General features: G+C 42.2%; 1 protein-coding gene across 6 annotated transcripts in view; it reads left to right on the forward strand.

Annotated features, from left to right (window-relative positions):
* The window catches only part of EBF1 (EBF transcription factor 1), a 395,639-nt gene that overhangs the window by 243,254 nt on the left and 139,899 nt on the right, over positions 1-12,486 (forward strand). For all 6 annotated transcript variants that reach the window (XM_032628415.1, XM_032628417.1, XM_032628416.1 and 3 more), the window contains one exon: positions 8,799-8,880. In XM_032628415.1, coding sequence (XP_032484306.1) covers positions 8,799-8,880 — 82 coding nt within the window. The remainder of the gene's footprint in view (positions 1-8,798; positions 8,881-12,486) is intronic.

Here is a 12,486-nt window from a genome sequence, read left to right on the forward strand (position 1 = left end):
GTCACCTCCGCAGGGGAAATTAATATCGAAACTCTTAGAGTCCTTAGGAGGAAAAGTGAAATTGTAACATCAGATTCTAAATGAGTCTGCTTTAAAATTTTATACACATAGGTATTAAGCAGAGGGGTACTAAAAGCCTTTTATTTTCAACCTGTGGCTTTCTGTCTGCAAGAAAGACATTCAAAGATAGTGACTCGTGGAACTGGTAACCACAGAGAGTATAACTAAATCCTTAAGGTGATGTTCACTGAGTCCTCCCAAGAGACCCAAGTTACACTGATTTTGCTTTGGCCATCATTCTCTGAGCTTGGTTTGACTCTATTACCAGACCCACTGGTCATTAATTGTGGTTAAAATGCATTTGAAATAGGCGAGGGTGTTCATAAGCAAAATCAAAACACATTGACATTTATAATTGGGAATATTCTAGTGGCAATACCAGAAATTTGTATGGTGACTTCACCTCTAATCTTGAATGAATTTGATGATGCTGATAAGAGAATAGCTAAATATGGTCAATGATCTGTACTCCCATAATATCTATCATACATATAACATACAAAGGAATGTAGTTTCATGGATGTGGGTTTTGGAGCCAAACTGCCTACATTCAAATCCCAGCTCTACCACTTACTTGATAGGAAACCCTGGACAAATCTCATGACCCCTCAGTAGTGTTATCTATAAAATGAGAATTGAGATAGTACTTCATAGGGTTGTTGTGAAGAGTAAATGGATTAATACAAGCAAAGCACTCAGAGCAGTGTCTTGTACAGGGTACACTCATGTGTCTGCTGTAGTACCTGCTAAGTTGAGGTGTTGAGGCTCCTCCTACTTCACCTTTTAGGCCAGGCTTTGTGGGATGGGCCATTGTTATTGAAACAAAGTTGCCACTGCATTTGCATCTTTTCCAGCCTGGGGAAGGATTTGCACCAGTGACCCAGAAATGCTTGTCTCAGATCCTATCCCTGGGTCTGCAGGAACTCTGTGCCATGTGATTCATTGCAGATCATGATCCTTGTAATGGAAACAGTTTAAGACAAATACATTCTCAGTCTATGCCCAGCCCCAAGAAGGACAAATACTTGGGTTTGTTTTTTGTTTTGTTTTGTTTTTAATTAATTTTTATTAGTATAGTTGGTTTACAAAGTTGTGTTAGTTTCTGCTGTACGGCAAAATGAATCAGTTATACATATACATATATCCACTCTTTTTTTGATTCTTTTCCCATATAGGTCATTTACAGAATATTGAGTAGAGTTCCCTGTGCTATGCAGTAGGTCCTTATTAGTTATCTATTTTATATATAGTAGTGTGTATATGTCAATCCCCATCTCCCAATTTATCCCTCCCCACTTCCTCCCTTGGTAACCATAAGTTTGTTTTCTACATCTGTGATTCTATTTCTGTTTTGTAAATAAGTTCATTTTGTATCATTGTTTTAGAGTCCACATATAAGCGCTATTATATGATATTTGTCTGTTCTTCTGTCTGACTTACTTGACTCAGTATGACAATCTTTAGGTCCATCCATGTCACTGCAATGACATTATTATCGTTCTTTTTATGGCTGAGTAATATTCCATGTATGTATGTACCATATCTTGCTTTATGCATTCCTCCCGTCGATGGACAATACTTGGTTTTGTTATTTGCCTCATTCCTGCTGCAAATCAACTACTAGGGTGACTCAAAATGTCTGCCCAGAGCCAGGTTTGTACCTTAACACATTTTAAGCAAGAAACACTTGGCAATTTGAGTAATCTTCATAAAAGAGTATCCTGAAGATGAATGCCTGCCCTGCCACACCAAGTTCTACAGTTCTTTGCATGTGTGATGCTTTCTCGTTTAATATCCAGTCTAGACCTTGTAGCAGTTGGTGGTAAGCTACAGCACCCTTGCTCTGGCTTCCCTTCTCCATGTCATTTCTAAAGAATGGTGATTTATTCTTTCCCCATTGGCCACCGGTTATTCTGTCCTCCCCTCTCACTTTCTGGTGCTTTTTCCCCCACCTTTCAGGTTGACTTTGAGTGCCAGGAGACCTGTTTGTTGTGGCTCCTTTTACTGAAAACTATTTTAATTCTTTATTCTGCTACTATGCTATCCCAAACACCTTGTTCTTTCTTTTTGGTAAATCCCTTGCCACTAATTATGTCCTTCCATTACGGCCCAGCTTGAGCTCTGAGTCACGGATGCTTTCAGGTTGATCATGTTTGTCCTTCAGGCTGAGAACACTTTCCAGAAATGTCTAAGATCCGAGGGGACCTTGGCCAGGGGAAAAGGTAAACTCCTTGAAGTCAGTGGCCAAGAATAGGGGCAAGCACATGCTCTCCCTCTGGGATCCCCAAGATAGAGCCACAGCTTGGTATCATTCCACCTCCCACTGCGGGAAGGGAGGAGAGAATGTGCCTCATCTGCGTAGAAGCCTCTCTGTTGATCCTCGTTCTCCCCTTCCTGCCTTCCTCATCTCTCAGACAGAACTGGGGGGGGGGGGGGGGTGGTTTGAGTCAAGGCAGGTCCTCGTCTCAGAGCAGCGTACTTGAATATCAGGAAAGGAGAGGAGGGTCAAGCCAGGCAGTGAGAAACCTTTGCCCTCACAGAGGTTCAGCCTCCTCAGCCTGCCCTGGTGGCATCCCTAGGATTTTGGCAGACTTAGGGGTATCATATTTTCATATGCATGAACTATACTCTACAACTTTTCCTGTGGACTAGGAACCCAAAAGTGTTGACACTGAAAATAAAGTTTTCTCTTTCTAGCTGTTTTCGTCCCCTGTTTTGAAGGGAGATCTATTTTTCATGGCAGTGGCCATGGACTCGTGTTTACGTCTCCATGGAGGGCTCCCGTGCAGTAGTGATGGCATTTCTGAAACAGTCTCTGGCATCTCGGGCGGTCTGGATAGGGGATAGGTGCTTTCTGGTTAATATTTTTTAATTTGAGAGAATCCTTGTACTCCTGGAAAAGTCCTTCCTTGGTTACATCTGGGCAGTAGATCTGGTCCTGGAGCGGGCAGTTTCTGCGCTTCGTCGTCAAAGCAAAGAGGATGGCTCAGTCTATGACAGGGACTCCTCCAAAGAGGCCCTTTGAATCATGAGGCATTTCTCTCTCTACCCTCCAGCGAGTGTGTGTGGGAACAGCTTGAATTTCACACAGAAGGGACCCCACAGTTGTTTCCACACAGCTGTTTCCTTCACTGGGCCAGAGTGAGTCTCCGTGTCTTGAATATCTTTGAGAAGGATCGTCTGCCACATAACCATCTGTGGGCATAAGTCAGAGGAACTTTCAGGGAGGCTTAAGACTGCAAATGGGGCTTTTATGTCTTAGTTTAGGTGTGCCTTGATGCTTTTCCTTTCCAGCCTGGACATTATGAGAGCGGCTGAAAACATCCAGACATGATTTTTCAGAATTTGGGTGGGGGAGGTGAAAACTCAACCTGCTCAGCCCAGATCTATTGCAACACTTTGCATAATCATTAATGACGTATAAGCTGTTGCCTAATGGACGGTTTTACTGTGTATGCCCTTCAGTTGTGACTAGCTGGAGTTCCTCTGTGATTTAAGCTACTACCTCTCTCCTTTGTGTCTTGGCCTTTGGGTAGAGCTGCTGTAGTCATTATTATCTCTCTTTGGTTTCTTTTTTATTTCTTTTTGTAGGTCACTCAATGAAACCTATAGTTATCGTCAGTTACATAGATCTTGGCTTCTTTTCTTAACCTTAGCATTCAAAGAGAGAAGAATACTTTCTGTACCTGAAAAAATCTCAATATCTCTGAGTGTTAGGCAGTGAGCAGTGGCCAGGGACAAATGATAATGAAAATAATTATCTCTTCTTCTATGCCAGGTACTATTTAAACACTCCACATATATTACTCATTTAATTCTCAGTAACCCTCTGAAGTAGTTTCTTTTATTGTCCCCATTTTACAGATGAGAAAATTGAGGCACAGAGAGGTTAAGTAACTTTTCTAAAGTCACACAATTAAAGAGTAAAGCTAGAATTATGATGAAAGCCACACCATGTTGCTAGGAGGGAGGTACTGTTATTCCCATGTTTTATTGAGGCCACTGAGGGTCAGGGAATTGTAGAAATTTACCCAGGCTTGTCTTATCTTTAACCCAGGCTCCTGTCCAATATACTCTACTGCTGTCTTCATTTTAGAATGTTCCCATTTCTACCCTTAGGAGGTCCTGGATTCTGTTTTGTTGTACAAATATTTACTGAAAACCCATTGGTTCTGAGTCTCGTGCCACGTGCTGGGTATACAGAGATAATTTTTTGTTATTTTACGTCCTCGTATGGATGGGTCATATCCTCTTGGCTAATTTCATCAACTTTCCTTTTGGGGGAGCCTAGTGGTACCTTTGGTATCCAGCACTGTGCTTGTCACATGAAAGCTCCTCCTAATACTGAGTATCTATTGGTTGGTAAAATGTGATACAAGGAAATCACTGAATAAACAGTTATGTTCTACAAATGTGTGTGGTCGGTTCAGTTAATGTTCAACGATGGGTAATGTCCTACATTAGCCTCATTGGTGAACCTAAACACAGCTTTCAATAGGATGTCACTTTTGGCTTTATGACTGTCACTTTCCTAATTGAGGTAGTAGACTAAGTAGTGCAGTAGCTCCGGTGTTGAGCTTTTATTGGGTTGGCTTTTGAAAAGCTAACGCTGTATTGGAAAAATCGTGCAACTAGAAGTCAGGACATGTGGATTATAGTTTTATCTCTCAGAATGATTATAACTGTGTGAGTATTGTCGTGTCTTCTGATCTCTCAATTTTCCCACATGCACGGCGAGGAAGGTAGACTCAGTGTTGGTTTAGGTCACTTATAAAGTCCTGTAAATCACGGAGAAAATTCATACCATGATGAGTCCTTTGAGCTAATATAGGGTATTAGTTTAGTTTTGACTGTAGATAAATATCTTAATTTTGTTGAGTCTTAGTTTATTTTTACCATTCAAATGGGTTGATCATTCCTGGCCTGCCTAATTTGTAGGACTTTTGTGAGTATTTAGTGAGATTCTGGGTATATAAGTGCTTTGGATAATATAACACTGTATGAACACAAGATATTATTCGTATGGAAAGTTAACGGAAAGGTGTCAGGTTTCTCGCCACTCCTCCCCCCTACCAAAAAAAAAAAAAACCCTGGAGTTTGGTCCTGGTTGGGCTGTTTCCTGTAGTTTATGGAACTCTTTGGAACGTTAAAGGGTCAATAGGGGCTTTGTCCTGCCTTAGGTCAGTTTCCCACGGTTGGGGTAAGGCTGCACACTCTTTCCTCCAACAACGTTATCAAACACACCCGACACTCAAAATGTGGTAATTTGTTAGACAAAAGTGAGGGTTTGAGTTACACTAACCTCCGCTTTGTTCAAAGCACCCCCTCGGAATCTGAGATCTTCTCCATAGGCCAGCAGAAGTGCACGTGTCCCCCAGGTTTACAAATGCCTTAAAAACAGCCTGATAAATCATCCCCCAAGTTTGCGTACCATGTCTAACTTCGTGTCTCGGTGGGGATATTTTTAACTCCTGCTTCTAACTCCTCTCAGTTCCTTTAAGGAAGTGTGATCCGAAAGGGTCAGACATTTGGCATCTACTTGGGGGAAAACTTTGAAAGAGTTCCTGATGCTCCCCCTGGGGTAGGGCTGCCTTTCTCCAAAAGAACTGGCCCTTCAGAGTGTCTTTTCCACATAAGGGCTTGTGCGAGGCCCCAGGCCCCAGTTGATGCCGTCTCTTCCCCACGACAGATGGTCAAGCCTTCAATTTCAGCTAGTGATCTGCTGTTGAGAGGGCGGGCAGGAGATTCTGCCAGCGTGCCAAGTGACAGGGCTGCTTAGGGTAATGGGGATCTGGTGTGTGCCCGGCATAGCTTTTGTGCTAACGATGGGCTGGTGACAGGTGCCTTGCCCCGGCTCATCGCTGAGACAGAAGATCCCCTGCTCCCTTGATTCTGTTTCTCTCTGGCAGAGCTAGTGTTCTGTTTGCCGGTCTTTCAAAATCCATTTTGGCACCAGATGGACCCCCTCACGGTGGCTAGCAGTTGTCTGACTTGAAGATGTCAGAGGGTGTGCTGACAGCTCCTTCTAACACAACCTGAATCTGGCTGTCGAGTCTGGGCTCAAATGGCTTAAACACACACAGGCAGCAAATATTATCAACCCTGGGGAACTGGGAATGGGAGCCGGGTGCCCACTGGATGGAGAAAGGCAGCGACGTCTCCCTCCACAATATTCATGTTGACGGAGTGGAAATAATCGTACTAATAATTAGTCTTATGGTTACACTTATTTGTGCAATTGCCATTATAGTACAGTTGCTGTCAATGGTACAATTAGTATTAATATCAATACTGCACTACTTCTATTATTATTAAAACTACTATAGCGTAATGGTTAAAAGCACAGGCTCTGCAAATTTGAGTCGATTCACATTTGATAACCTTTGGGCAACTTAACTTCTCCGAACCTCAGTTTCCTCATCAATAAAATGGGATTAATACTAGAATTTATTTAGGAGGCTTGAGTTGGGAAAATGAATTTGAAGTTCTTAGTGTTCTGAGCACAAAGTAAGCACCTAATACATGAAAGACATGATTATTTTTACTGCCACCATCACCATGCTTACTGTGTTCCAGACACTATGCATCATTGCAGTTAATTTTCACACTTGCCTTATATGGTAGGGACTGGTATTATACCCAATTTATAGATAAGGAAAGTGTGGTGCAGAGAAGTTCAGCTGTTTATCAAAGTCACACAGCAGTACCTGTCAGAGTTTGGATGGGAATCCCATTCTGGGTATTTCCAAGGGCTGTGGCTTTTCTATCATACCAAGCTGACTCTTACTGTCAACTTAGTGATAATCAGCCCTGTCCTGGGGTTTGGGTGGCTTTTAAATATTCCCTTCCAACCAGCTATGTTTGGAAGAAGCAGCCAGTTTTCACATCTCAGGTGTCTTTGGATGTAGGCTTGAACCCCAGCAAGACGGCAGACTCACTGTCCCAACCTCCACCACATTAAACAGAGTCTGACAGCGGTGTGTGATAATTAGGACTACCCAGCATTTGCCTCTGAGAGTTCAGAGGAAAGGGACAGTGCAGAGGCACTTAGGATTGTGACCACTCTCTCAAACTCCTTTCCTTTCCCCCAGACTACGACTGAAGTCAGGAGTCAGCATGGCCAGTTGGGCTAGGGAATGACACTGTTGCTCTTTGAGCTGGATTTCATTTGACACAGTTGGGTTTCAGCAGTGTTCCATGAGTCATTTGTCTTGTTCAAAATGTTGATAAACTTTGGCCTCTGTGAAGAGAACCTGGAAGTAGGGATGAAGGATTGTTCAGAAGCCAGCTTTTACTGATGGGCAGTTGAATGTTGCATGATGTTGAAAGAGCCATTTCAGGAAGATGTTTACATTTTAAAATGTTATTTTTGGGTTAGCAAAGTCATTGTCTCTCTTCAAAGAGTTATTCCCACGCCATACTTCCCTCTCGGCAGATTCTAAGAGACCAGGGAGGAGAGAGATTCTGCTGGGATATCTCTCAGTTTGGTTTTCAGAAATTGGCTGAATTTGGTGCATCTTTGTGCTATGCTGTCATTACAGAGGTGTTATTTGGTCGATAGGCTTTGTACTCAGAGCTAAGTCCGGACTGAGGCATCCTGGGGTGATAGTTCTTCACAAATGATGTGTATTGAAGTAGGGATTTTACTCCAGTGTAGACTGGAAGTGGAGAAAAGATGAAGACAAGAAAATTCCTATGGGAATTGAACTAATCAACATTTTAATGCAGTGTAATATCTTGGGAAAATACTTGGGCCTGAAATTCACAGCACTAAAAGTAAAAAGGAATGAAGAACTTTCGGCAGCTTTTAAAATGCTTCTTTCCCCAAACATAGGCAGGTGGAGAAGTTTAATTGTAGGTGGCCAACAAGAATGCCCTAACTGGACACTTTTGATCCTTGCTGCCTTTCTGTGATGAACTTTAACAACTGCCAGCTAAGAAATACAGAAATAACTCATCTAATTTATCACCCAGACCAGGACACTTTTGAAAGTTAAAGTGGGTACTGTTCATACTTACGCTAATACAGCTGGTGTAAACTAGAATTATTCCTGGCAAATTGGGACCTTTGGTCACCCTAGCCAGTAAAACCCATGGATCTCACTCTAGAATCAATTCAGAGATCAAGGTGGCAGTGAGGCAGGACGTTCCTTCTTCCATCACAAATAGCTTTTGTCTATAGCATGCATGTAAGGAAAACGTATGGGATATGTTCAAGAAGCCAAAGGGCTTCAGTCAGTATGTGAATCTTACCTCCTTCTCATAAGTACTCCTAATTAGAATATTTTATTTGGAGATGCTAAGATAAAAAGTGTTTACCATCTCCTTACATTCATCTAGCATGTATCTTGCCGGTTCATCATCTGTGAATTTACGGGGCTTAAATTACATGTTGTTGTTGGGGACTCTGAGTAATTCTCAGGCAGTTAGCTCCAGTTGGACCCTGCCTTAAATTATCGGGAAGACTTACCCTCTTTATGAGTGAAAATACTTCCTTGGGGGCTTAATTCTTTTGTGACATCTGTTGGCAGCACGGAGAGCATTCTCTTCATAAAGAAGGTCCAGCTTGGATGCAAAACAAAGGCTAAAGCTTTAAACAAAATACTGGCTCTAACATCATTATGAATATTTCAGGAAACGTGCAGAGAATAGAATGCATGACCCAGAAGTGACTTACTACTTTTTTCCCTTCTGTGTCAGGACTGAAATGCTAACCGTGATAATTTGTTTCTTCACAGGTTCTTCTTGAAATTTTTCCTCAAGTGTAACCAAAATTGCCTAAAGAATGCGGGAAACCCACGTGACATGCGGAGATTCCAGGTGGGTCTGTCTTGTCTTTCTTATACCTCAATAATGACGTGAGTATTGGGAGAGGGTAAGAAAGTCTTAGGTGGAGAAGAAACAGAGTATCATGGTTTTCCCAGAGGTGAAGAGCAGGTGAGACTTTGGGTACTCTAGAAGTTGTTGTTTATATTAGAGAAGAATTAGGACTGAGCCACCTGCGTTCACTGGTTGAAGCAATGGTACCCTTTGAGCCTAGTCTGGCTTCCCAAATGGACTCATAAGCTTAAACCACTGCAGGTTAAGTGAAGTACATACAAAGTGATGCATCCTTTGCCAAAAGTTCTACAGGTAGAAAACTGGTAAATAGGACCTTTGTGCTGTTTTGGAATGATGTCACCTTCCTCCCTCCTTTCTCTCTGTTTTCCTTTTCCAGTCTTGGAAATTGTTGTCAGTAATTATCTATTAGAAGTGGACCCCTGAAGAAGCAGGGCATATCTAGGGCGGTATGGGTGACACTCAGTCTGTTTCAGAAATGTCCTTGTACAGCAACATGTAAATGTTTTCAAGCATCAGTCATATCTGCCACCATTTAAAGCATGAGTGGTATGTTAACCTCATATAATTATACATTTACTAAAGGAAAAAAGATGTGAAAATACATGTGTTAACTTCCAAGACACAGACATGGTGGTTGGGTTTTAGGAAGGGTTGCTAAGTTCTAGATACATGCTTCTCAAGCCCTAAAGTGCTGAGAATCCGCTGGGGATCTTGTTAAAATGCTAATTGAGGTGTGAGATGTGCCTGAAATTCTACCTTTCTAACAAGCTCCCAAGTGATGGCAAAGCCATGGACCACACTTTGAGTAGCAAGGTTCTAGACCCTTGTGTTGCTCTCCGTCTAATTGTATGACTAACTCATTAGCATGGTCAATGTTAGTTTCTCCGCCAGAGTAATGTTTCATCTTTGGATGCCCATGGGGTCTGTCAGTGAAAAATAGCATGGTGTTTAAGGTATGTTCTTAGGTATAGTTAGTCCGCTTTAAGTGTAGATTGAAATGTATGATCTCTGAGAGGATCTTGACAAATTGTAGCGGCATATTCTCTGATGGGAGAAAGGAAAGGGATGATTCTGGGCACTGATTTTTGGATGTCAAGATCTCTTAGTCTCCAAGATGATTATTTTTATTTTTATTATTATTATTTTTAACATCTTTATTGGAGTATAATTGCTTTACAATGGTGTGTTAGCTTCTGCTTTATAACAAAGTGAATCAGTTATACATATATGTATATCCCCATATCTCTTCCCTCTTGCATCTCCCTCCCTCCCACAAGATGATTATTTTTAATAGGTGAGACTCAGTAGTCTCATGAAACAACAAATTCAGTAGAAAGAAGACATTCTCTCCTGAGATTTTGAAGCAGTTCTGGAAATCATTTGGCCTTGCCAACTTTTGTCCTGACAGATAAATGGGGAGAATCCCTAGATTCCTAGTGTCCTGGAAAATGTTTCTCCTGGGGAGCTTCTGACCAAAGTGGGTAGACTTGGGTGCTTTCATTCCCGCCCAGGACATTTTGTGTTGAGTTGGAGTCAGCTTTGCTGGTTAAACATGTGATGCTGTTAAGTACGTGTTGCTAAGTGTCTTGGAACATGAGGTTGGGTTTCAGTATAAACTGTGTTGTCACTTACCTTGGCCTTGAAATGGGCCATAGATCTCCTTTGACCAAACTTGGATTAAGAACAAGGCATATCCAAGCACGAACCAATTGATGTGTAATAAACGTGTCTAGTAGACATGTGTGATGCCTTATGAATACTGGGATCAAATTTGCTGTGCTTCTCAGGGCGGAAAAGTTAGAGATGGACTTTGGTGACGCCACAAATCTAAAAGAGTGTGTGTGTAAGATTTCTGGGGCCTTGTTTTTCCTCACAGGACCTGCCAGTGAAATGTCTGAAAGCTTCGAATTATAGGAATGTAGCTCTTGGATGAGATGAGAACCAGCTCAGTCTGTTATTTTTGAGAGTATCTAGAAAGCTTTATTTTTACAGACAAAATAGTTATTCTTGTTTAGCATAAGGGCTATTGAGTCAAGGAGGCGTGAGTTAGATTTCTGCAAAAGCTCAATTTCCTCAACGGTAAAATGGAGTACAAATGATGATTCTGCTGATTTCACAAAAGACAGTATTTTGTAAGCATAACTAATTTGCATATGATCAAATATAAATGTAAGCTTTTGGAGAGAATATTTGCTGTAAACTAAAGCTGGGTCATTAGTTCAGTATCGGGTTTCTCAGCCTGGGCACAAATGACATTTTAGACTGAATAATCCTTTGTTTGGAGGTGGGGGTGGATTCGTCCTGTTTATCATAGGATGTTTAGTAGATGTCACTGGCCTCTACCCACTAGATACCAGTAGAGAGACCATCCCCCCACCACAGTCATGACAGACCACAATGTCTCCAGACATTGACAAATGTCCCCTTGTGTGGGTGGGAGTGCAGAATTGCCCCTACTTGGGAATCATTGGTTTAGTCCTATACCTGATGACCTCTGACTCTCCCTGGAAATATCCAGCAACTTAAACTCAATGAGCCCTAAACTCCATTGTCAGCCTCGTTTTTTGTGTGTGTGAGCCTCCACCCCAAGCTGGCTTCTCTTCCTGTGTTCCCTGCCTGGGTTCATTCCTAACTGCCTTAAGTGCTGGGGAGATGACTGTTTACATTTGTGTCTGCATTCAGGGTGTTCCATAGACATATGTATAACTATATGTGTCCATGTGTGTACCTTGACGTATGACTATGGACATTGTCCGTAATGGTGATGATGAAGCTAACATTTATTGGGTACTCACTAGGTGAGAGGTACTGTGCTAAGTGTTTTACATGAGTTATCATATTTATCTTCACAATATATGCAAATAGGGTTTAGGAATGTGCAAATAGGGATTATTCCCAGTTTACAGATGAGGAAACTGAAGTCTAGAGAAGTTCAGCAATTTGCCCAAAGTCACCCATCTACTAAGTAGTGAGGCAGTGATTCAACCCAGTCAGTCTGACTCAGATGTTCTCTAGTGTCATGGGACAGTAAATAACTTGTCCAGAGCCTGTAGGCAGATACTTAGTGAGGCAGTAAAGAGGTTTCTCAACATCTGAGAATCCCGGGAAAGCTGAGAAGCATTTTCAGAAGGGGTATTTGCGCTGAATAGAACCTAAGGATACCGTCTGCATGAAGGGCACCGGGATGCCAGCAAAGCTCACCAAGCAGTGCGTGGAGTTGTATGGAAGGGGAAGAACTTGAGCCTGTTTCTGATCAGAGCCACAGTGTTGATCAGTGTTTATTCGTATGAACTTTAGAGAAGGAAGCTGTCGCTCAGAAAACTGCCTGCGCTTCACCTAATCGATGGAGGTTTTAGCCAGTTCTCTAGGGCAAGAAAAACCCCCTCACCAAGTGAAGCCTGAGTCCAGTGGCCCCTGGCAGCTCAGAGAGCTCTGTTCAGAAATCACACTGAAGTTCCCAACTGTTAGGACTAAACCAAGCGCGGGAGGATTATTAGTCTTCCCTGCAGCTTCCCTGGCTGACAGAGGTGTGTCCTAGAAACACTGGTGGAACTTTTCCTATGAATAGGCATTGATTTCCATCAT

Source organism: Phocoena sinus, chromosome 3 (genome assembly GCF_008692025.1).
Source record: "Phocoena sinus isolate mPhoSin1 chromosome 3, mPhoSin1.pri, whole genome shotgun sequence".
Taxonomy (NCBI): domain Eukaryota; kingdom Metazoa; phylum Chordata; class Mammalia; order Artiodactyla; family Phocoenidae; genus Phocoena; species Phocoena sinus.